The 26,576-nt window shown below is 43.2% G+C and overlaps 1 protein-coding gene across 4 annotated transcripts in view; it reads right to left on the bottom strand.

Annotated features, from left to right (window-relative positions):
• Positions 1-16,758, bottom strand: part of DIP2C (disco interacting protein 2 homolog C) — a 337,865-nt gene extending 321,107 nt beyond the window's left edge. For all 4 annotated transcript variants that reach the window (XM_052806472.1, XM_052806481.1, XM_052806490.1 and 1 more), the window contains exon 1: positions 16,327-16,758. In XM_052806472.1, the coding sequence (XP_052662432.1) occupies positions 16,327-16,411 (85 nt within the window). In that variant the 5' untranslated portion in view covers positions 16,412-16,758. The remainder of the gene's footprint in view (positions 1-16,326) is intronic.
• Between the last annotated feature and the right edge of the window lie 9,818 nt (positions 16,759-26,576).

Here is a 26,576-nt window from a genome sequence, read left to right as displayed (position 1 = left end):
CCTGACACGTGTAATCACTATCTTTACCCTGAAGGCAACTGAAGGCACTTCTTCAGACAGAATGTGGATGATACAATTCTGTTTCTGAGACTGTGGTACAGAAGCAAGCTAAGTTTGAGGACCTCCAACCTCATACTGTAGAAATGAAGAATGTTATCACCCAAAATCTCTTAAATCTACAAATTCAATAAAGCACAGAGAAAGCATACAAAATGAGAACCAGATATGGGGAGTTCTGTTGTTCTTCATCTAATGACCTAACAATATTAAATATATAGTAGAGCATCATTTAGGAAAAAAAAATGCTTTTAAGATCCCTCACCTTTCACACAGTAATGTGAAAGAAAGACTGTTGATCCCTTGATTAACACTGACTCTTTTTTAAGCAAGCAATGAAGATGACAAAGATTTGTTTTTTCCATGCAGGAGACAGATATGCTCACTCCATGTGTGACAATTTGGTTTAAGTTAAACTGGCAATATCAATGAGACTGAAGGACATGCTTAAAATGCTTTGCTGAGTTGGGACCATACTCCACATAACTTTCTCTTGCAAAAGCTATGTCCAGCTGCTCACTGAATAGTCAGGAGACAATGCAGATATGGAAGTTCTTCCATATTTAAAAGCTGTGTTCATACCCCCAAAAAATACAGTCCAGGTTCCCTTTTTATAGAGAGGAAAAGAAAGCCTGGCGGCTGGGAAAGAATTAATAGCGTGAGGCCAAACATTCAGCTGAGGACCACAGCCACCAAACAGCTTTCATGAGAAGATTTTACTGTGGGTGGTTCTACAATGCCAAGGTATCTGGAGACTGCTTTCTAGCTTAGTCAGGAGGATTCATTATTGCATTACTGACATGAAACTTTGAAAAAATTTTTATATTTAAGTGCATGGTTACAGCTGCATGCAACTCTCAAAACAGGTTTCAATAAAAAAAGATCTCATAAACATTCAAGATATTTTCGTATCTAAAATTGGTGTTAATAAGTAATCGAACAAACTGATGTTCAAAACCATTCAGATCTGTTCATTTCCCTGCTCCTGACAGAACCAAAGGAATTACTTTTCCAGATACAAACAGGCATATACTTCTGTCATACAGAAAAAAACCTAAGAATTGTTTAATTGACAGTCGTATACCTGAGTGATGATCATAATGACAGTATTAAAATCATCACAAGCAACCTTACCCACACTTGAATTCTAGATCGTTTATGTAAGATGTAAATTTACTGCCATTATCAAGTTTTGCATACAAAAAACAGTAACAATATTTTAAGTGAAACTGTTTCAAAATCAAATACCTGTTTAATGCATTATGCTTCACCTCCCATGTTGCATATTTTTGTTGACTATCACTAATGTGCATATGGCATAATTGCAATGGAAATTTAAAAACTTGGTGTTACAGAAGATCTCTGCTGGGAAGCCACCGATAGCAGGTACGAACATACTGCAAGATAGGCTGAGCATGTCATTCCAAGAACCACATACAGTGTGAAATCCAAGAGAAATGTACTGGGAAGAGTAAAATTACTTATCAGTGAAAGGGTGGAAATTTAAGGATGTATCACAGAATGGTTGAGGCTGGAAGGAGCCTCTAGAGGACATCTTGACCAAGCCTCTAGAGGACATCTTGAGCAACCCTCCTTCTCAAGCAGGGCCACCTAGAACAGGTTTCCCAGAACAATGTCCAGACAGATTTTCAGCATCTCCAAGGACAGAGTCCACAACCTCCCTGGGCAACCTGTGCTAGTGTCTCACAGAAAAAAAAAAAATTTCTTATATTCAGACAGTGTAGTTATGTAAAATATTCTATTCAGCAGCAAAACTGGATTAAGATGTTTCTATACACACATTCTTTCTCAATGCATCCATCATTTCCTTCCTCCATCCACGCTGTTCAGATCCCTGTTCTCCGTAGGGTGCAGCTATTTATGAAGCTGCACTATGTAGCAGGTTGCTGCATTAATCCAACTTTAAAAAGCTACAAAAAAATTTCCTCAGGGGGAAACAACAAAAGAAACCACCCACAAGATTTTCTTCCTCTTCTTGTTTTCTTGTTTCTTTTGGTTTTGTTTTTTTCTTTGTAAACCCAGGCATCACTGAAATCATGACCCACCGGCAAACAGTAGTATGGCAGCAGGGACACTGGAAACGACTTTCAAAGCCAGCTTTGTGCCACATCGTGTAGCACCCTCAGTACTGTTGCTGCAAGTCGGGCTCCTGAGGAAGTTGTATTTTGTGGGTACTCAGATTAACACCAAAGTCTAAACTGAACATAACGCTTTCACTGAGCAGAGAAGAGGTGCAGGATATGGCAATCATACACCCCCCAACTCTTCCCCTGAATATATGCCATGCTTGAAAACACATGTAAGTAACATGACTCTGCCTCAGCTGGCGCTGAACCCAACAGAGCTAGGAAGTTAACATACTAAGCCAAGAAGGCAGCCCTCTATTTGTTTCTTCTTTTCCATATACAAGCGTGAAAGAAGACACACTTCAGTATTTCAGGGATGTTTTATAGCCACACTGCATGCTGCACATTGTGCTAAATGACAGTGCCGGGGAGGGGCAGGGTGGGAGCAGGAATCTTTATATAGAACTGAGAGCAGTAATTCAGCCACTGACAGTCACATGAATACAGCCCTGCTGAACACAAACAGTATCTTTCTCTGGTATTAGGCTATTAGGCAGATAAGGCTTCACTTTGGATTTAAAAGACTTAAACTGACAAACGATCTTGTTTTTCTTCACCCTGCTAACCGTACCACAGGGCAGGAGGAATCTCAGCACTTTCCACTGCTTATGTAACAGGTGTACTCATAAATATGCAAAGATGATTTGAAGATACAGTTTCTAATCCATGCTTTATGCCTGAACAATTTAAATGGCTTTCATCATGTAGACAGCATTGCCGGCTCTTTGCAAGTAGTTCCTTCATAATTTCAGGCTCTGTAAGCTGTATTTTTGTTTAGTGTAGGTTTCACATGAATTTAAAAAAAAAAAACCAAACCCACACTGAATGGGAGTATTATTAAGAGAAATGCATTTTTAGATGGAAAATAAATGTCATTACTTATCTCCAGATCAGATTTCAAAAAATCTAAGATGCACGTTTCTCCATAAATGCCTCACACTGCATGGAGAAAATCCTAATCTAGCTCTAAGCAAACATGATAAAGTAGAAGTAAACAGCAATAACCAAAAAAAGCAAACATCAAGCATGATTAGCAGAACACATATACCTCAGCTAGTGTCTCTACAGTCTTTGAGTTTCAGTAGTTAACAAGTCTGTTACTCCAAGACAAGAATTTGTTTTAAGTCAACTTATAAGATTTCAATTTTCAGCACGTTGATCCTGAGATGTCTCATGAGCACACTTTCACATGTGAAAAAAAGAAGCTATTGCAAAAGGAGGCATCACATGAATTATCTACATCGTGATCCTGCACGCAAGTCTGCTGTTTAAGAGGACTGGTGGAAAGACAGATGACCAAGGAATGGAAATACATGGCACAGGATGGCAGACTGACCCTGACCTGCCATACCAGGGCCAGGTGCCTTTGGAGAGAAGCGCCAAAGGTCAGAGTTTACAATGAAACAATAGGGAAAAAACAGAGCGAGAGAGGTGAGGAGTAGCAAAAATGAGAGCAAAAGGAACGTATGCTGGCTTTCTCTTTCTCTGTCACATAAGAAGAGGTGATACCAACCATGTGTTACCTTTCACAAAGGACCAGAAATGCTACAGAGCTTTTGTGATCACTCGTTACTTCCAGCAAATTGGTAACAACTTCTCTAAATACGGACTAGTTTCCCAGTCCTGAATGGGGTCCCTATCTTTCCACTGGGAGTACATCCTGGCCTGTTGTTCCATATATGTGAATGCTCTTGTCTGAAATGCAAAACTTCTCTTAGTACCAGCAATGACTAGACACAAAGAGAAGAGGAGAAGAAAAAGTATCTGTTTCTTTCTACCATACACCCTGGCATAGATCCTTAAATATCACAGATTGTTTCTGACTATTCACAGACATAGCTTTAAGTGGAAGTACACCCAGTAGTGCAGTCCTGATGCCAACATAGTTTTTGCCATTTATTTTTAGGTGAACTGGACTTCATTCTGAATGAAAAAATAAATACAAGAATATATTTTGGCAAAACTCACCCTCCCTCCTTATTCAAGCCCCTGAAAATGAAGCTTTGGCTTTTACGTTGAGAGTACTCCCATACTTCTGTTTTGGGGAGACTTTATTTACCTCCTTGACTGTAATTCCTATTGTAATTTTGTTGTAATTCCTACTGTACACTCATAGGTGCCCAGCTCCAGGAGGTGTGGCTGCTTTTTTGTCCTTGCTGGGCCCGGGGGTGGAATGCAGAACCCAATGAGGGAGGTGACGCAGACCATGACAACAGTCATACAGTATTTTCAAAAGAAGCCTGGAGAAAAACAGATGCCACAGTATTTCAGAACGATATGGTTACTTAGATGCTTTATTCTCTCTCTTAACCCTGACATACCCATGTGAGCAATTTTTCATGAAGCAGCATAAATAACATGTTTTATTATTACTTAAATAAGACATTTAGGTAGCATTTATCAGCTACCATTTTCAAACTATTACTTTCCACAAGGCCCCCAGTAGCAAAACAACTTGTATCCACAGAGAAGTCAGGGGAGTCTTCTTCGGGTGTCTGAGTTAGAGCAGATTTATGACAGAAGTAAAAAGACTGTGTAAAATTTAGATCATGAAGTTGTTCATGTTAAAAAAGCCAACTCTAAAGAAGAGTTGGCTTCTTTCTTCCCAATTTCAGTCTAACGTAGTCCTAGATACTCAATTTGCCTCAGCCCTAAAAAAGTACAGAGGAGCAAGTTGGCAGATGAGGCCTGGAGTTATTTCTAGTATATCCTGAAGCAGAATGGCTCATAAAGGAAGTTAGATCTGAAACTACATTTATTATTTACCAAAAGTAACCAATTACAATCATGAACAGCCGAAGTGCACCTGTAGCAACATACATATGCAATTTGACATTTTGAATGATGTATAATAGACCTAACACTGCAGGTGATATTTTCCAATCAAAATACACAGAAAAGCATTTTGCAGGTCAGCCAACGCCAGACCACCACCTAGGAATGACAAACAGCATTATACAACAAGAGGACTTCAGATTGAAAATCCTTAAGCTTCAGAGGTGCTGCGGTCTTTGCATGACCTTCGGGACAGAAAAGAACCCAGTGTATTTCTTGAATAGTACAAAGAGCTGGTGCATGAACCAGCCTAGATTCCTCCCAGAAGGACAGAGAAACTGGCACTGACAAGAAAGAGCCCAGGCTTCCTATATTTGTTGTTCTAAAAGTATACTATGGAGGGAAAACTCTTAAGGACTAGGTTACCAGAAGTTACCACGTCTCTAAAAGGTCCAGCAGTCAAAGATGAAATTTAACATCACTGCACCTATTTCTGGCTCAAGGCATCCCACACACTGCTTCTTCACTTTCCCACAAGGTGACCCCAGTCACCTCACTCGGCTGCACAGCATCCTTTGTGGAACAAAAAACAGATAGGAGGCTGACCTTCAAAGCTAAAGAAGAAATATTGGACTTGCCAGGAGCCCTCATCTTCCTCAGAAGTACCATCAGCAGACAATGCCGGCCGAAGCATCACTGTACTCAAGAAGAAAAACAGTGTCTGGGCTAAGCAAAAGGAAGTATCTTACTTTTCCCACTGCAGACAAAGCAATATGTTCTCTCTACATTTTACTGTTCATTCCAGAAGTGGTTGCCTCTGGAGGTCAAAGATACCAGCTTTGTGAAACTCCCAATAAACAAAACAGTTTTCACGGACCTTCCGATGGCAGCACAAAGGAACAGAGACATTTTCACTCCTCCTATACCCTTTACCTATCACCACGGTGCAGAGAGCAAACCCAAGTTAGCACGACTGGCCAGTGAGGCAAAAGCAAAGACATCAGAGCAAAGAGCAGCCATCCTGATGAAACCTTCCCATGAGAACTGGGTTCGCCTTCAAAGTAGAAATGGGCTTCTCATTAGCTGCAACTTAGTATACTGGAAAAGCATGGATTCAAGGCTTATTAAAATCACATACGGAATTACAAATAATAATAAAAAATTCAAGAAATACTAAAGGGCAATGGAAGAAACAATATTCGCAGATCTATTAACTAAAAATGTACACCATGATATATATCTACTGTATGAAAGTTAAAAGGAAATACACAACTAAAGCAGGAAAATAATACACTAACCGTCTTACTGCAACTCATTTCATTGTTGAGTACAGACCTCACCTCCCTGAAGTATCAGGGAATAGGATGCAGGAAGGATTAATCTTCAGAGGAAGTGAGTGCTTTCTTATTCTTTATCCAAATGATTAAAAAGGACACTACCTTTACGTAAAAGCCAACGATCAAGCTACATATAACAAATTTTAAGGGAGCTTTTAAAAATGTTGTTCTGCCACTTCATGCTTATACAGAAGTCCCCTGAGCTACACGTAAATATACGAGTAGTCAGTATTTAAGCAAGTATTATCAGAGCGGCTGCACTTGATACCCTCTCAAACTGTAACGTATGCACATCCTTACGGTGTTCAATATTGATTTAAGACAAATTACTACTGGAAGTAAATGTCAAGTCATCACTAGTAAACTACTGAAAACATACTAAACCTGGAATTCTCAACTGTTGCAGTGGTTTTTGAAGTTACCAGAAAATATATATAACAACACTGGACTAAAACTTTCATAAAATGCCACTACAGAAGTACTTATCGCACTTAAACTGGCGTATTTCCAGTCAAGGGTGGATTCAGTGGTTTACATTATCTATCTACATACACGAACTTCTTACATTAGGTATTCCTTAGAAAGGAGACTTCTGTTAAGTCTACCAGTGGGTAGGTTTTTTTAGAAAGCTGTTGAGTCTTCTTTTCTATGCAAGTGTTTCAGTGTTTATCTAGCCTTATTAGTATTTTCTGTCTTATCTCCAATATGAATTTGTCTAACCTCTCTTCCTAGGAGTTGGATTTTCTCATGTTTTTGACTGCTAACGTTGCACTAATATCGCACTATGAGAAAGTATTCCTCCTCCCCAACACAAGGTTTGTCAAATAATCAAAATAAACTCCCCTTCTTTCTCCTGGTTAACAATGTTTATTAGGACTGCTTTAATCCCCAAAGTCCATGTCTCTACTCTTGGTCACCCTTCAAGATCTCTTCTGAACTGCTTTGTCAAATTCTCCCAAGCCTGTGGTATGGATACTCGTAGGACTAAGGTCAGAGTTTGTGAGACGCAGATAAAACCTTGTGACTGGAATGTGTCAAATGCTTTAGTAGTATAAAATTCATAAACATAAAATGCAAGACTTTTTTCACCATCATAAAAAACATTAAATTTAATTCCTGATAGTCTCGTTGTTGCTCAACACAACAAACCAACCTTCTCCATTACAACATGGAGCTGATAAAAAGTAGAGCCGATTAAAAGTAGAGCCATTTAAAAGTATCGCCAATCTGTTATTTTCCCTCTCAGAAGTAAAAATCGCTCCACAGTCCAACAGTATTTTTTTCATTTTTTCCTGAAAAAAGTTAACCCCTCACTTCACAACACTTAGAAAAACTTACACCATCTTCTAAACAATGTATTCACCTTTTTTAGACTAAAAAATTTGGCAAATGAAACTGGGCTCTTCCAGTGAATTCAGCAGAGGGGTTTGCCATTGTCATCATTCAGGAAAGAAAAGGGATGTTTCTGCATTTTGCTGTTTCACTAGATAACTGTTGTTTGTTCATCCTCAGGCATCTGTCAAAGAAGTCTAGCATTTGAAACACAATTTCCATTTTAAGATTCTTTATCAAAGTTGAACTGTTCGCATGTCACCACAATGCCATCGTTTTATTTTTTCAGGCACTTACCAAAAATATTATCCCATTATTTGAAATACATCTCTTTCATCAAGGATAAGAGAGGCATGGCATGTAAAATTCTAGATTTTGCTCATTCTCCTTGCAATTACAACAATGAAATATATGAGATAATATGACTAAGGGTATCCCCTCAAATGAAAAAAGATGAAGTTTCATTATTTGCTATGACCTCGAGGCATGTAGCTCTATAAGGCTGTAGTTATAGAGTATATGGATTTCGGAAAGAAACTTTATGTACAATTTCAGAACTGTTCCATAATGAGATACTAGAACCCCAAAGACCAATTGGTCTATTTTCTCATTAAATGGTAATAGATGCAACAGCCCTCTAATCATCCTGCTAATACTGCATAACTCCATCTGGAGGGGCCACACAGAGTGGATAGTCCAGGCCTGCTTTCTGTGAAGAGATTGTTGCTAGGGTCTCTTTATTTTGCAAGGCTGTTTATGGACACAAGGACATCCACACACTAGGAAAAAGAGTGTCAGCACACTTTGTTTGGATCTCTAAGCCAACCAAAAGTCTCCGAACTTTTGCTAGTCTAGGCAGACTTTCAACCACCAGCCCACCAGCGAAAAAGCAGGCTCCATTACTTACACTTCAGTGTTTGTCACAGAGTTTGTTAAGAAACATTTTCCTGGCTTCTGAACAGCTCCTACCAGACCAGACTTACAAGATCTTTTTTCTGATATTTTAATCTTACATACAGATCAAGCCAAGATTCAAATGAAGAAATTGCAGATGTCATGGTTAGTGTGGAGGTATGGTTTCTGGATCCAGAGACAAACAGGACCAAACACAGATCCTAACATCCATTTTTACTTCCATATAAGCAGAGAACATCCGAAGAATCCCTCCTTCCCCTCAATGGCCACCATTCTGCAGACCCAGCCGTACACGTAAAAGCAAACACCACCTCAAACGGCCTATAAATGGTTCAGTGCAGTCTTTGGAAATCAAACAGCCCCTTCAAAAAGCCATAGGAAACACCTTCCCTTCCAAGTTATCAAGATACTTTGTAAGAATTCTTTATTTCTCTAGTCATGTACCCATTTAACAGGATACTCTTCAAAACAGGTCATTGAGACCAAACATCATATACTTTTCAATGTTAACTTCTGCTGTAAAATATGCAACAATTATCAACACCCCGGCACCTAATGCTGCTCTAAGCACTGCAGGTTATACCTATCAAACTGCCAAGAACCAGCAATCAACTCTGTTCTCAGAGAAGGGACTACAAGAAGCACCATGACATGCCTTCATTCATCCCTCGAGAGCCATACACAGGCTGCTCTGGTAGGACTCCACAAGGCTTTAGGGCAGAAGCTCCCTCTTCTGCAGCCAGAGGCTCCAGCCAAAGCTGTGGCCATGGCCTTCCCAGCATGTGTCTCAAGCTGAATTGCTTTGAGTATTCCTATTCCTATATTTGCTTTTTCTATTGCAGAAGATCATGATGTCCCCAATACGTTTTATACATCTTTTAAAGTTATACTTAATCCTAGCAATAAATAATACTGGCTAGCAATTAGAAGCCCTAGCTAAGATTACTGAAAAAAAACTTGATTGATTTATACAGGCCTAAAATGAGCAATTCCCTGATGCATTCCACCACGTGGAGTTAAATGAAACCAGTTCCAGTTTTTTAGTGTATGTTTACCCTAGTAATACAAGAAAAGATCAGAAATAACCCTGCAGAGAGCAATCATGCTTTGGAAATGCCCCCCACACCACCACAGTCAAGGAGAGAATCAGGGGCCATTATTAATGATCAGGAAAGGCTCTTAACAAGCCAGGAAAAGACTGCTGCATCCATACCCCGCAGCTGGGGCTACTGACTGCAAGGAGGTTCTCAAGAAGAAAGGGAGAAAAAAGGAGGCGGGGGAGGAGAGAACGCAGAATGGGATCATCAGGAGTTTGGCAAAAATGAAGCTCACCCACAGGGAAGGTAGGGGAATATACATGCATAATTTTACACGGATTAAGAGTTTGTGTCAAATCTGTGATGTGCTGTGGTGAATTCTTATACTGCAGTGAGTCATCTTGTCTGACAGTTGCCGGGGAATTAAAGCAGTTATTTTTAAAAAATTATATGTCCTGCTTGACGCGTTATACAAATAGCCTCTTAAAAAATTAAAATGCAGTCAATGCATTTTTAAGTATAGAAGAGCTATGGTACATTTAGGATTCGCTGTACCACACCACAAACATCCATTCTGAGCTATGAAAACCTAAAGGAGTCTATTGATGTCCCTTCAGAGAAACATTGATCTTTCTGCCGCTCCCAATCCAAATCCTCCATCAAAAATTAGTTTATTATATCTGTCTTTTATACAGCATGAAAATATTTTTCCCTGAGAAAAATTAAACACAAAGGGAAGAGGTGTGCTAAAGCTGAACTCCTTTGGTACCAAAGGATATTTGGTTTGCTAGAATAAAGACTATTCAAATCAAAATGACAGCATTCCCCTTACAGTGGAGTAACAAAGGCAGGTCAATACCCTTCTAGAGAAAAGCAGCACGTTGACTCACAACCATAGGTATACATCGCACTGTTGGTTTGGCAAGGGGAAGCAGTGCTGGCTTCTGCTCCCTACACTGTGCAGCAGAATCACGCAGACATACCCTGAAGCTGCAAAGGGCAACTCCTTACAATGCATGTTCTCGTTATAAATACGCTGCTTACTGCCTGTTTTGCCTATAAAACTGACACCCCACTGGCAATTTTCACACATCCCTGGGAAAAGTTTTTCGAGTATGTCTGTTGTGTAATACAGTAAAGATCATCTGAATGATCTATTAAGTGTAACCCTTGGGCATCAATGCTGCTGAACATCAGCTGGCAATAAAGGTATATTTACAGCATGCCTTCGGGACAGCTGTTCTGGGAACATCCTGGAGATTTGCATAGTCTATTTTACAAGGCATTACAATGTACTTCTACTGAATAAGTAACAGAGAATCCTTTGGACACAACACCACCCATTAAAAGCCCTTCAGTCCAAATAGCACAGTAAAGTGAAGTAGGTAGATAATTTAAAAAAAACAAAAACAAAAAACAAACTTCAAATTCCAGTGCCTTAAAATGCAAATGGTTAACTCATGAGTGAATTTAACCTGTTTTTAAAATAATCAAGTTACAGTCCCTCTCCAACCTCAGCACCTTCCAAGAAACAGAACAGCTGATGAGAGGAGCTTCATCTTACAAAGAAAGAAAAGGTTTTGTTGCCAGAGCTCTTGATTTTATCATAATTCCCATGGTATTTGGTATCTTAAAGCCTTAGATCTTGCATGTAACTTACATGAAAATTTCAGCTTTATGTATTTTGAGTAAATTAGTCCTCTCTTTGCCAGAAAAAGAACTGAAAACATAAGCCAACTGCACCCTAACAGCTCAAAAAACAACAAGAAGCAAATGTGAGTATTGAATTTCTTAGTTCATTTCTCACCTAAACTCAGAAAGTATTAAGACTTTGTCATTGTGCAGGTGATACCCACTTGCTAAGCAGAGCACTATCTCTCAAGGAGTGAATTAAAAGGATGATTTGTGTCCCAAATCACAGAGGTGTGCTAGTTATTGAAATTTTCACATTTTGAAACCTCTCCACAGGTGAAGAGTCAGCTGGCAAATGTTATGGAGAAATAATAACTAGAAAAGCTAACTACAGTTCTCTGGCCCCAACTCAGTGACTACATGCAGGCAATAAAAGACAGAACTTATACTCAATAAAATAATAAACCTGGCCAGACAATGACCCAATCAACCCAAATAATATTACCAAATATAATCGAGCCAGTCAATACAATAAAAGCTGAAGACCAAATTAATTAGCTGAGTGCACATCCAGTCCCTTTGGAAATAAGTAAACACTCACTAAAGATCTACTGACACTTTCTTGAAAGTGCTCTTTGGAGAAAAGTTCAGACTTTCAAAAAAAAAAAAAAACCTGCTATGCCTCATATGTTTAAAATGGAAGAGGACTGGAAGTATAGTATGGAATATAGGCAGAATAGTTTCTGAACAGGATGGTTTTCACATTTTCCATGTGGCGTCTGTGGTTCTTTAAGGGTTTCTGCTATGTTATCTGACACTTGGATAAAATACTGGAAGAACTGTAGAGCATCTTTTCCCAATTAATTTTGGTTCAGGAAGTAATTGGAAGGGCAATATAACCTTGTATATCCTTAAATTGAGGGGAAAATGAGAAAACTATTTGGGGGGCTGCTTTTTTTTGTTTGTTTTAAATTCTTAAGTGTTTTTAAGAATGGAGGGGTTGTAGAATTACATTTTTTTTTTAATAAGACAGCACATTTCAGGACTCTTGGTTTTATTAAATCAGTTCTTCAGTTAACAACCCCCAAGCTATTCTAAAAAACAAGATGATTCATCTATTTCCACCCAGTACAATTTTATACATCGTTAGAAAACTAAAGCCTCGTAAAATTCTAAGCAGCCCTAAAGAACAACTACTGCAGAGTGACACGTTGATTGCATCAGCCTAGGAGGGCTATAGTTTTGAGCAATGCAAGCTTTAGTACGCTCAGTGGAAACTACTAGAGTGTCAAAGAACACGTATGTAACATGCCAGCATCAGGCACATTCACTCAAACACAGCAAAACAAATGTTTTCAGAGTATCTGGTGGGATAAGGATGATTCCACAACGTCTAGTATTCATAAAATTTAAACTGCTGCTGTGCCTCTATGTTTTGAGAAACCCAGAAGCAATTTCCCCCTCCCAAAACGAAGTGAAAACACCGTCAAAAAGTGTGCTATTGATGCCTTAAGCTGAACGTAACATTACATGCCAATACATCAACGTGAAAGTCATTCTCAGCTCTCATCAGAGTGCTAGGCTACCTCCATCACTCACTCCTTGCGTGGGGCAGGCTACCTGCACGCAGGCACAGAGGACACTGGTAAGCATTTCTGATTCTAACTGATCTTCACCTTCTAAATCATAATAATGAAAGTAACGAAAACTAAAATGGTTATTCTAATTTGCACCCATAGTACCTTTTAAATAGCTATGTTTAAAACAAAAAAGCCCATTCAGACCACAACAAAGGGGAGGTAGAAGGCATGTGGCTTGCCCACAATAACCAACGGGTTAGGATTGCCACAGAGACGATCTTAGCAGAATCCCAAGTAAACAGCTTCCTGACAAACTGCTCCTCCCTCTCAACCAACAAGCAGTGCAGAACTGCCTAAACGCTCACAAAAAAAAGGCACCTTGCCCTACCATCTAAAAAGCACGTGCTACGTGCCCGGCAGCAGCCGCTTCCTGAGGCTCTCCTGCCTGCATCCCTGCCACAAGTGAGGCTATGCCTAGTGCACAGCTGAAAAAGGAACTCAGAATTCAGCTACAAGGAGGGGGGAAAATACCACGGCCAAATTTAAATGTATGATGACTACCAGTGAAGACTGTAATTACAACATCTGCACAGTGCCCGCTGTGCTAGTGACACAGTAACTAGCGGTCTGGTCACACGGACAACAGCTATTTTATGTTACGTTTTGAGATGCATTGCGTGGGTAGGACCCGCGCTATCGCACAAGACACTTCCAAGAGCTAGGAAGGAGACAGGTTTAGCTCCCTCCCAAGAAACAATCTTGCAATAATCCTGCCAGTGCTCCTCTCTTTTCCACAAAGCAGCAGCTCGCTTTCAGAAGCCGTTCCTAAAGCTGCACTGTCCATAACAGGTTTTGGCTCCAGAGAACTGGGTTGCTTGGGTACAAGCAACAGCTGTGAGACCCACAGCATTCAGCGGCACCAGAACTGAAAAACTCATGCTCACAAACAATACAGCAAACGGATTGAGGCATCCAGCATTTGAAAAATATTTTCCTAGCAAGTCTGACTAAGGAAAGCACTTTAAAAAGGGGCACAATTCACGGCAGTCACTCAGCTCCCAATGTTATCAGTGAGACCCAAACGTGTTTAAGCATGCAGTTGCCTGTCTATTGCCTTCAACAGTTTCCTGCTTCACGAAGGCAGCAGAGACACCCTAACACACACGTGTTAAAACCTCAGTCTTGTGAACTTTTATGTATATGAGTGTGTATCTCAGTGAATGTACTCCACTGAAGCCAGTAGACTGGCTCATTACTGTCAAGTTAAGCACACAAGGCAAGGTGCTGCACATTCAGGGCATAAAGATGTACAAAGTTGCCTTGAAAACCATTTAACTCTGAGTTAGCATGGCCAGAGTAGGACCCGTCTTCTACAGCACAAAACTGTACAAATTACTGATCCCACTATCTGTAGGGATTAGTTTTGGGAACAGGCCAGGACTTGCAACACGGGTGCTTTAAGCAGTGAATGATTTCATTTTCTCAGGCACTGAGCACTGTCACGTACTTGAAGAGCACATCAAGAGCAGCTTGGGGGAAGACACTGAAACCGGGACGCTGACCTTTTCTCCACCCACCTCCCAATTCCAACTGACCTTCTTTTAGGCTGCCATAGTCAGAAAACACAAGCTGTCCCGTCTGCTGGGTGTAACATCAGTGGCACAGAAGGAAAGATTCTGTCAGTGGGCTAAATTCATTCCAGCTCTAGCTGCAGGGAAGCTACAGCAGTGCAGAATACAGATGTCCAATTGCAAACCACGTCCCACTTCCTCAGAGCCTTCTTGGATTATGCTTACAGCAACAGAAACTGCACCGTAAAACTGTATTACAACTTCAGTAGACTGAATTAGCATATTTCTCATTGAAGGTCTATGCCAGTTTGATTTTGGTCTTCTGCAAGCATTTACTAACAGCTGTTTTAATTAGTATCTCATTGGTGTGTAGACAAAGATGTGATACACACCAAGAAGCATTTTCTGCATGAAGCGAGAACATTACGTATACCGTGATATAAACAGTCCTTCCTCCCACCCTCACTACCACAGATAAGGGCCAATCGACGGGCAGTGCATCACAGAAAGGCAATATTGTATATAATTCCTCTTATTTCAGGTTTTCAGGGCACCCTCGGGGAGGGGGAGGCACAGAAATGAGAGCCACAAGCAATCCCAGCAGCTCATTCTCCTCTTCACCCTCAAAGCATTAAAAGGAAAATACAATGTCAACATCAGCTCCTCCCTGCTGATGAAACTGGCTCGAGCGCATTTTACTTTCTGGCTTGGAGCCCTTACAAACCGTTACAAAAAGACAGAAAGACAGACAGACAGCTCAATATATCGACGACTTCCAATAACCAATTTGGGACATGCTGGGTCATTTGCCCCTTCTGTTAAGCGCTGCAGCCTCTCGGTGGTGAATGAACCCTGATATTTGGGGCTTTCCATTAAAAAAAAGGGGGGCAGCTAATAGCAGTTTTTCATTTCAGGAAAGAGCCAACCCTAGCATCAGTGTATGTGTATAAATACTCCCCACTCTCTTCCTCTGGGAGGAACAGATTACATCTGATACACTAAAATCGTCTCCAAGACTGATGGCACTCTGGGCGCTCAATCCCCATCAGCGAGGGATCCTGACAGGCACTAATCGCTGCCTGCCTCTCCCTCCTTAACCGGAGCTGACTGACACACATGGAAACGGGGAGCTGGAGCCAGGCTGAGGAGAGGAGGGCGGGCTGGGGCTCCGGCTCATCCTCCCAGCCACGGCAACAGCAATATGCGGACTGCATGACAGCCTTCCCAACCCGGGAACCGGCGGAGCATCAAGATCAACCGCGCCAAGAAAATCACCACAAGCTTTCAATTATACATATAAAAAAAAAAAAATCCCGCAATTAAAAAAAAAAAAATCGTTTCCTCTAAGCGACCTAACTAGTATTGTCCAAAACGACCTTATCATGGGGTATTTTGTTGCAACCGACACACACACATTGCGCGGACTCCGTGGCGAGCCCCTGGATACGGTCAGAGGGGGGGCTGTGCACGCAGGTACACGGCAGATTTCCGTGAAGCTGCATTTTCGTGGCAGGGCAGGAACCCCTCCGAGCCAGCCGTACGCATTTTTCCACCTCCCGCACCACAGCCTGCAAGGCTGGGGCGGCCGGCCCTGCTGCCAGAGCCCCTCTCCCGCCCCCGCCAGCGCCGCGGCGGAGAGCGGGCGGAGGTGGAATTCACAGGTAGAACAAAACACCCGCGCCGGTATCCTCCGCCAGCCCGCCGGCGGGAGCGGAGGGAGGTCCGCCAGGAGAGCCCGCGGGCGCCGCGGGGGCCGGGGCGAGCACCGCGGCAGCCCGGCGGGCAGCAGGGCCGCAGGGCGGAGTGTGCGTGGGGGGGGGGGGGGGGGGTAGGGAGCGGGCCGGGGGCTGCCGCTCCGCTCCGCTGCCGCGCGCCCGCGCCAACCGCCGCCCGCGCCAACCGCCGCCCGCGCGAGGGCCGGGCCCGCCCCGCCGCCCCTTTACCTTCGGAGAGCTCCAGCTCCAGCTCGGCCAGCCGGGCCCTCACCTCCAGGGGCAGGGACACGCTCTCCAGGCTGCGGTCCGCCATGCTCGCGCGGCAGGGGACGGGCTCTCCCCTCCTCTGGCTGCCCCGCTCTCCCCCTTTGTCCGCGGCGGAACGGGGAGAGGGAAGGCGGCGGGGCCGCGGCGGGTGGCTGAGTCCTCCCCGCGGTCTCAGCCGGGCATGCAGCGGGGGGAGGCGGGCGGGCGGGCGGTCCGCGCGGGGGGACGGGGCGCGGAGGGAGGGAATGCGGAGGTTTCTCCTCTCCTCTCCTCCCCTCTCCTCCTCCTCCTTCGCCGCCTCCTTCAGCGGGGCCCCGCCATGGCTGCTGCTGCTGCTGCTGCTGCTCCCGCCGCCGCCGCCGCCCGCCCGCGATCGCTCCGCATCGGCTCCGCGCCGCGCCCGGCCCGGCCCACCCCCCACCCCCCGCCGCCCGGCACCGCGGCGGCGGCGGCTCTCGCCTCGCCTCGCCTCGCCTCGCCCCGGCCCGGCCCCGGCCCCGGCCCCGGCCCCGGCCCGCTCCTCCCTGCCCGGCTCGGGCTGGCGGCGGCGCCTGGCGCTGCGGTGCCGCTGCCGCGACTGCTGCTGGCCAGGCACAGCGCCGCTGTCACATCCACGTGACCGCGCCGCCCCGCGCCCCCGCCGCCGGCCCCCAGGGGGCGCCCCAGCGCCGGCGGCGCTCCGCGGGGCGCTCCGCGGCCGCGCAGCGGGGCCGCCCCGCCCCGCCCCGCCCCGCCCGGGGCGCTCCGCCGGCCGGCGCCCCGAGGCGACGTTGCCCCGGCATGGCGCCCCGGGCCGCGACCACCCGCGGGGGCGCGGCGGCTTCCCCGGCCCCCGCTCCGGGCTCCGGAACGCCCTCGTCCCAGCGCTTCGCACGTGTACGGTGGCTTGAGGGCGAGGCTGGTACCGGGTGCCTTGCCAGGTATTCGTCCCGAGAGCCCTGCCTGGAAGTAGGTCTTCAGGTCCCCGTTGTACCGAGGAAGCGGGGGAGGGAGCGAGGTGCTCGAGGCGGGCCGGAATTCAACACCAGAAAGGCGAACCGCGCTCCTGTGCCCCGGTCTCCTTCCCCGCCTGCTGAACAACTGCCAGTGTACCCCTCTCTTCACCTGTATTCTCTGCATTCCGCCAACTTCTGGCGGGCTTGGCAGTGTTAGGTTAACAGTTGGGCTCGATGACCTTGAGGGTCTTTTCCAACCTAAGTGATTCTCTTCTCTTCTGTTCCAAACAAGCCGTGGCAATTCCGGTACATATATCGCTAAACCCTGGGTGCATGTTTCCGTGACAGAGTAGTGTGATCTTAATATAATAAAAAAGAACAGAGTTGACACTGTGGTGTGTCCATGCTCGGCACCAGCGTGTACCAGCCGACACTGAGCCCGTATCTGGAGAACGTGGTAAAAGGGGCTGACCTGCCAGCACTCTTCATTACACCGCTCCAACATAAGAGGGAACTGTTTTGAAAACATTTCATAAAACTCCCTTTCAGATCAACAAATATATTTCACAAGGAACATCTTCCTTTCTGTCTTTTTCTCCCTGTACATATTTTCTTCCTTTTTTTGTTTGGGTTGGGTTGGGTTGGGTTTTGGTTGGGTTTTCTTTAAATCTCTCACAAGAAGGAAGGAGCAAGATACCACAGCAGCTATCGTTTCAAAAATCCTTGGGAGTTCCAATGGTAGAACAGGTCTTGGTGGGACACCACGCTAGCAGAAAGAAAAGGCGTAATCATCCCCAGGCCAACCTTGGCTTACTGGCTTACTGTTTCAGTCAGTGGAAGAAAAGCAAGGATGTAGGAGTTTCTTCAAAAGATAAAGCTTAGGCTGCAACTATACTAAACAATGTAATGTTTTAATACGTTGTGGAACAAAAACAAATTACATCATATTACCAGCTGTGCTCAACTGGTGTCAACACTGGAGCAATTCCTGCAGCATGTGTAGGGCTGGTGGTTTCTCCTGTTTTTGCTGGTTTTACCAGCCCCAGACGCGGGAGAGCTGTCTACACCCAGATCATGGCCGATGCCAGCATCACTTCAGCCAGACCAGTGGCAGAACTGGTCGGGATACTTTGACGAGGTTGCCTGCCGTAAACAAGGCTTGAACACAAAAAGTGCCTTAATTTTATGGTGCTGCTATTTGTTCTATTGTCATATATGTTGATTTCTAGTAACCACTCCCGGGCTACTCTTTAATACACTGCAAGATGAGAGCCATCTGGTTAGCCTCTCTTTAGCAGGGTCATTACTTTTAGCAGCATGGCAACACGCATGCCATTTAGGGCTATACAGACGCCTCTCCCCCAGTGCTGTGCTACACAGGGGTAAGATTTTTACCTTTTGTTGAGCACTGCATGTTTCAAATACAGACATTAAAAAAATTATCCAGGTCTTTCTTGTTCATTACATCAAGACCTAAACAATGAAAAGCAATTAAATGCAACTATGTTCCAGGGTTCCTACCTGAGAATCCGAGGTTGGGTTTTTTGTTGTGTTATGTGGGATGAAATAGGCTGAAAGTATCAGCCTTCTGCAGGAGTAGCTTTTTCAAGTACAATGGAGGCAGCCAAGGGAAGGCTTTGCAGTGATCCAGTTTCCTTTGCTAATGCGTATCTCCAAGTTGCACCTTTACTTCCCCAGTCCTGATAGGAGCTGATTATTTTACTCGTTATCTGATCATTACAGAATCTGTACTGGTGGTGTTCACCTCACTTTCCAAATTTTTCCTTTTGTGATGTTACATAAAGGGACCTAAAGAGAAATATTCTAACATTCACATCATTCCGCCTGAAATTTTCTTGGCGCTTCCACGACAAGCCCCGCATTTCAGGCATCGGGTGCTTTTAGAGGAAGAGAAGTCACTTGGGGTTGGAACTTACCCGGCAGAAATGGAAGTGGCTGAATTTGGCAAATTCTCTGCCAGGGCGATGTGCTGGATGGTGGCTCTCGTGGAAGGAGTTTGGGGGGCTGCAGGGGCCCCCGGGCAGGCAGGGCCATCCCACCACCTGGGGGTGGGTGCAGACAGGGACAAGCAGTGTGGGAACCTTGACCTGGGGCTCCATCAGCCAAGCCCTAGCATGAGGATGTGCGCAGGGCCATGGCAGCCTCCCTTGGAAAGCCCATTTGTTCCCCTGGGGCTGATCTCAAGAGGAGAGATTTCTTACTTGTGCAAAGGATCAGGGCCCAGGCTCCAGGAATGAAATCTCAAGCATATAAATTTGCACAATGATTTTGATGAAATGCTGAAATTCCAACCAAAAAAAAAGCAAGTCAGGAGATTTGACCTAGCTGGATCCTTTCAGCTTTATAGATAAGAGGCTGCGTCCAAATCATCCCCTGGAATGAGGGGTAGATACGTTCCTGACTCCAAGAAAAGCAGGATACTATTTGTATTTTGGATGCAGTGATTAATTAGCATGGTCACGATTTGTAGAAGGCTTTTCTATCAAGACATACGGCATGGCGATAGTTGCATGGCCTACGGTTTCATCTGCTTTCAAGAGAAGAAATGCGTCAGTGATGGCTTTCCAACAGCAGCCCTCGTCAACGCAACTTATGAGTGACTTTGTACACAAATGCTTTCGTTAAAATGATTTGGATTATTTACATGCAGTGACCCATTTGAACATGTGTATCTTCAGGGAAGAAAGGGAAAAGGTGTATTTTTACTTAACAATGCTTATTGTAGTGGTCAAATCCTACTGGAGACTGTGCTCCATACAAATCACCTTATGGTGTTGGTAGCTGAGTGAAACCTCTGAAGGACTACATAGAATTGACCTTGACTAGATAAAAATTCTCTTTCCTAGCTCTCTCACAGCAAAAGATGTATCCAATTTTGCAGAGATTTAGCCCGAAGCCAGGTCTATACTAGAAGACGTTCCCAGCATCATAACTTTAGGAAGGGGGCAAGGCACTAAAGACATTTAGAAAAAAGAAACAGCTCCTGTGTAGACACTATTACCTTGACCTAAAGCACCTAAAATGATGTGTGTGTCTTCTGGACACCGTAGTAAAAGCAAGAGGACCGTGTCTGTGAATGAACAGGTTAGCTTCTCTTCTGTCTGTGGAAGTGAGGAGTCAGGATTTGGCCAATGTAGCAAAAAAAAAGTCAAAAGCAGGAGGCATTCACAGAAAAACAACAAAAATAATCAGCTGCCTGGAGGGACTGAGTTATAGGGAAAGATTACAACCGTGCTTGCTCAGCTTGCTAAGCAACAGCAAAGGATGGCCCAAATAGCTGCCCACAAATATTTGGAAGGTGGAAGCACTGTGGAAGTTGAAGGGGGGAAAAAGTGGGGAGAAGAGGATACAACTTTGAATAATTGGATGGAAATAAGAAAGGGAGTGGAAACATGTATCAGGGAAAGCTTCCAAGGGATGAGCAGCACTAGACTGCAGAAGAGGCTCTCAAAGGAAATGGTGGAATCCCCATAATTTGAAACATTAAAACCAGAGTAGACAAAGCAATCATGAATATGCTGTAGGAAGTAATCCTACTGTGGGATGGGATGAACATGCTTGTCTGGCATTGCTTATGCAAAGATGTACTGCTTTTTATTTTTCCTGTTGAACTCAATTTATTTTTTCCCCTTCACCTCTCCACTCCCACTCCCTCTGTTTGCATCTGTCTGCTTGTGAGTCATACACAGGCCGTGAAATGTATTATTCTTTTACAGTATCTACCACAAAGTGGCTGGATGGCTACCTGCTGCCATACTGCAAATAGCAAAAAATAATTGATTAGATGCATTAATCAAGTTACCTCCAAATGGCATGCAAATGGTTCTATAATTATTTCCAAGTTGGGTTCTAATTTCTTTTAACACTTAAAAATTAAAGCCAATATCATCTTCTAATTCCTCTCCTGGGGAAAGGAAGGGAAGGGAGGGGAAGGGTGGAAGGGAAGAAGGGAAGAAGGGAAAGGAGGCCACTCAGCACTTCTCACGTATGATTTTCATTCTCTCTTGTACTACCCGGGCAAGCACCAATTTCCATTTCTCCAAGCTGTTTAGACACCTTAGATCCCTTTAATTATCATGGATATGTGACAGATGTAAATCGCTGCATATCTTGGCATTTGTTTCTCTGCCTTAATACTTTAAAATAATATAGATGTCCCTCTCTTAATTCACTATGGTTTATGAAAGTGAATCCGAGGGAAGCCAAATGAATACTGTAGATAGACTGATCTACCTAGGTGTGCAGAAAAGTGTGTGAGCAAACCTTCAGTCATTTTCTTCCTTAACATCGTTGCAGACGAGCTCTGGTAGTGGGGGAATTGAGAAGTTCCTTTCTCCACCTGTCCCTGTGCCAGAGCTTACTGGCCTTGTAGCACAGCTGGCAGCAGGGAACATAAATTCATGCCTGAGCTCCTTCTGCACATAGTTTGGCATATTAGTTCTCATGCTGATGAAACTGGATTTGAGCTAAGATGCATAAAAGGGAACTTTCTTGGCTAGAAGTGAGGTACTGCACAGGAAAAGGAAGGAAATGGAAACCTTGGGAAATATAATTTCCCTTAATGTATTAGATATTTCTCTCTCCACTTTGCATTTCCGTTGTTCTTAGAGGAACAATTTGATTACTGTCAATTTAAAAGTATTTTTTTACAATGATATTTTGCACATTTTCATAATTTTCATACATCTTTCTTTTTATTAAAAGCAAAAATCTAATAAAAAGCCTTCATTGGTGCAGTTTAAATTAACCGGTTTGAAAGTTAGTCTCACGTAAGAAGTGTTCATTAGGCTCCTGCAGTCTGGCAAAGCCTGTTTACACAAAAAAAAAGGATCCTCTCCACTGCTGCATTTGAGGTAGGAATTGATAACACATTTCACAAGTTCAGAGAAATTGAGGGAACTGGCATCAGAAGATAGGAAATGTCCCAATATTCTACTACAAGATCCCAATACATGCACATGCACAGGCAGTCTCTCACTGCACCATGCATCTTACAGGAATAATAGTTGTCCACTCTTTCATTGAGGCTTGAAAATTCGGTGATGCTTACAGTTTTCAGAAAAGTCAGCAGTTTTTCTTTAATGAAATTTCTTAAACTAGATTTAGCAAAAATTTCAATCTACTGAAATTAAAATGTGAAATTGAGTATTTGAGAGCAAATTTCCTGGATTAAATTCCCTGGAGTAAATTCTTTTCCATTTTTCTTTTTCTAAAAATTTTTTTATAAATAAAACATACATGTATGGAAAAGGAACTAAGAATTTTTAATAGCTTGCCTCCAGTTAATGCATTATATCATATTTTTTAGCAACAAAAAATCAGATTGTTGCTTTGAGATGCTATCATACAAAACCGTTGGCACATTGTAAAAGAAATATAAGTCATATTCTGTCACTTAATATGCCTCTCTTTGATGTCCATCTTCACCATTCCTAAAGAACATTAAAATCGCAACAGGTCAATGCTCAATTAATGTACAAAAATAACTTTTAATACCTGGAAAACATCTTAAGATGCTTTCTACTACAACAGGGATAAACTCATTGGACATGCCTTAATATTTTCATGGATTCACAGCAGACAACACGAAATATCCTTTACAAATGTGAAATTATTTGGGAAATGAGGGAAAAATTACTAAAATTTTTTATTACAAACAGAAGGATATTTTAAACATTGAGCATTTTGTTCAGTTTGCACTATCTGAGATAGGTTAAATCCATTTCAGCTTGATTGTTGTCACCCAAAGTTAGGATTAAGGTTACCATCTGCAATGAGGATGCATTGTAAAAATTCAAAACATTCCACTTTTGAATGTTTTTGATGGTTTGAGATAGTCCTAGCAGAGTTTCATGCTTTCTTGAAGATAATCAAGGAGATGATATGTTACTTTTTGTTAATGCAGAGTAACAGATATATATCCAAAACATTTGAATAACTCTGTGACTTGAAGTATCAGTGGTTACAGAAAAAATACTCTTCTCCATCTTCTCATAATTGTTTTCTCAGCTGATGTGGGGGCTAGTTTACTACCAGTAAGACTTGGAGCATTTATGCCCGCAAGGTGTAGAAGTTGAATTATCAGTGACTCCTGGAAGCAAATATAGTTCCTTGCTGCTGCATCCCAATGACCCATCTGAACAATAGTGGAATTATTCTGAAATGCTTTCACAATGTCTATGGCACCATCTTTACATTTTCATTTTTTTCTTACTTAGCAACCAAAAAAAAAAAGCTTGAATTTTGTTCTGAGAAGCGGTGTTAGAATTATCTTTACAATCTGCTCCAATTGCATAGTATCTTACATCTGACATCTAGCATTAGCAATTTTGCACAAATGGCAGTAAACATATGACAATTACTGATCTCACTATTTAACTGCATAAAGTAATTTCTTCTACCTTCCTGGAAGCTAGAAAACTCTTTCATTTCTCAGGCAGTAACTTGACTTTTGAGAAAATACTGGTATCATCCTCACTTTCACCGTCACAATCCATGTAAGAATTTAACTCAGCTAAATGCAAGTAAATAATACTTAGACTCAGTCTTAGCTCTTCATCAGTTTTTAGTCTGTGCACCTGGTTCTGGCTCAACAGGTTCTAGATACTTGTTCCAAAAAGCAAATACACATTTTGGTCAGCCTTCAGCAAATGCTGTGCAGACTCAGGGATGTCCTCTGGGAATTCAACACTCACGATATCCCTCCTAGTTGTCCCGAGATCCTTGCCTCATTCTGGCCAGGCTTTTCACCTCTGAGCTCCTTCCATAGGGAAGCTGGTAGGTTTTTTGAGAAAATCTTCTAATTTGATCCTGTCCTCAAACTCCCATCCTTATTTTTGCCTCAGAAGGAGCCATTTCTTCCTTCCAATGTTACCATGAGGCTTTGAAGGATGTCTTCTAGCATATTGCTGTATTCAAGTTTGCAGTATCAACTTCTCTATGGGCTGAAGTCCTTTAGGGCTTGCTGAATCCAGGAGAAAATTAGCAGAGAACTATACTAAAGCTTCTCTGTAGAAATACTTTTCCTGACAGCTTGCTGCCATCTTTTAAAACCTACCCTGCAAAAACTATTCTCACTGACCCTTTGCAAAAGAATCCTGCCAGGGCTTAAGTGGCAAGCCTTTGCTGTTTACATAGCCATTAATGAAACGTCCCGGAAGTTTTCTTCTTTGCATGTCATTTCCTTACTTGGTTTATGAGTGCAAAACTCAAGGCAGTATACTACCATGGTTTTGCAGGCAAAGACTCCAACATGAAGCACATCCCCAATCTTTATTTAAGGTGCATGATTTAGCACTACCTCAGGGCAGCACAGAAGAGGAACTTCTTATTTGTGAATTTGTGTCATTTTTTTTGTTAAATAATTACATGGAGGTTGAATTCAGTGCTGGAAATGAGATTAACCAGCAGTTTTTTCGATTTCTGTGTGCTTTCCGCAAATGCTTAAGTCATTGATTTAGTCTTTGCCTCACTTGTGCAGCAAATTAATGAATTAAAGTGTACCCTTCAAATGAGAAACCGGTGCTTGGTTTCCCTGACGTGTGGACAAATGAACCCAACAGCGAGCACTGCTGTGAGCAGTCGCATCTGGCAGCGGAAGGGTACCAAACAGCTGGGCAGCACCAGTTAGAGCCGCAGACAGAGGATGGGTCACCGCATTACAGCTTTTCATTGTGCGTGGACATTTTTCTTTCCTTTCTAAGCAAAAAAGGTTAATGTCTGACTATTTATTTGTCCAAGCCTCCTTAAAGGCGTGAGATCAGTGGACCATTTTAATAACAGTAGACAGTGCTTCCTGCCCCCTCTTCTCTCTGGCCCTGGGAGCTATTCTTACCAGAAAAGACTGAAACTCCACAAACACAACATCACTGGCCTGCAACCCCATGTCAGTGGCTCAGATTAATCATCCCTGTACTGTTTAACTTCCAGTGACAAGCTTTTACATTTGTGTTTTAAATAGTCCGGGAAATTCAGGTCAGGATTGACAGCTGGGAACTTCAGTTCCCAAGTTTAAAATTACTTTTTTCTTCATCTTCTTAATGCTTTTAAGTACAGGCACCCATCTAAGTTCTGTTGTCTTCCAGGGGCATTGGAGCTGACAGTGAAATCACTTAATTTCTCTGGGTCATCATCGTCCAGAGAATGGGGTAACATCTAGCTGTGTAGAAACAGGACAATATTTACTTACCTCATCAGGTGTTGCAAGGATCAGTTATTTAATAGTACTTGTGCATTTCTCTAGGAAATGCCATGAATGCCACAGATGCCATGTTAATCTAATGATAAACATTTTCTTAGCAATAGAAGAAAGCAGTATTACTTAATAACTAAGACAATTCTATGCATTAAAATGCCTCCAGTATTTCCTTCTGTTTTTAAGAAGAATGTCCTCAAGATTTTACAGAAATGTCCCTTCACCATAATTAAGAGGGACAGCATTTCACTTTCTGGGCTTTAAACCTTGCCTTCCAGAGAAAGCAGGAGAGCTTACTATTCTAGTATTAGTATTTTTGGCTGGAACTCAGGAAAAAAAGGAGAGTTTATGACCTTTTGGAAGAAGAGGCAGGCAACTCAGGAGGACTACAAGGATGCCATGAGGTTATGCAGGGAGAAAATTTGAAGGGCCAAAGCCCACCTAGAACTTAATCTGGCTACTGCTGTAAAAGATAATAAAAAATTTTTCTATATATACATTAGCAACAAAAGGAGGGCTAAGGAGAATCTCCATCCTTTATTGGATGCGGGGCGAAACATAGTGGCAATGGATGAGGAAAAGGCTGAGGTACTTAATGCCTTCTTTGCCTCAGTCTTTAAGAGTAAGACCAATTGTTCTTCGGGTACCCAGCCCCCTGAGCTGGAAGACGGGGAAGGGGAGCAGAATGAAGCCCCCATAACCCAAGGGGAAATGGTTAGCGACCTGCTACACCACTGAGACACACACAAGTCTATGGGGCCAGATGGGATCCACCCAAGGGTACTGAGGGAGCTGGCAGAAGTGCTCACCAAGCCACTTCCAATCATTTATCAGCAGTCCTGGCTAACCGTGGAGGTCCCAGCTGACTGGAGGTTAGCAAATGTGACGCTCCTCCGCAAGAAGGGCCAGAAGGAGGATCCAGGGAACTACAGGCCTGCCAGCCTGACCTTGGTGCCGGGGAAGGTTATGGAGCAGATCATCCTGAGTGCCATCACACGGCACATACAGGACAACCAGGAGATCAGGCTCAGTCAGCATGGGTTTATGAAAGGCAGGTCCTG

This window comes from Harpia harpyja, chromosome 1, assembly GCF_026419915.1.
Source record: "Harpia harpyja isolate bHarHar1 chromosome 1, bHarHar1 primary haplotype, whole genome shotgun sequence".
NCBI classification, from domain to species: domain Eukaryota; kingdom Metazoa; phylum Chordata; class Aves; order Accipitriformes; family Accipitridae; genus Harpia; species Harpia harpyja.
Note: the sequence above shows the minus strand (reverse complement) of the source record. Positions and strands in the feature narration are given on the sequence as shown.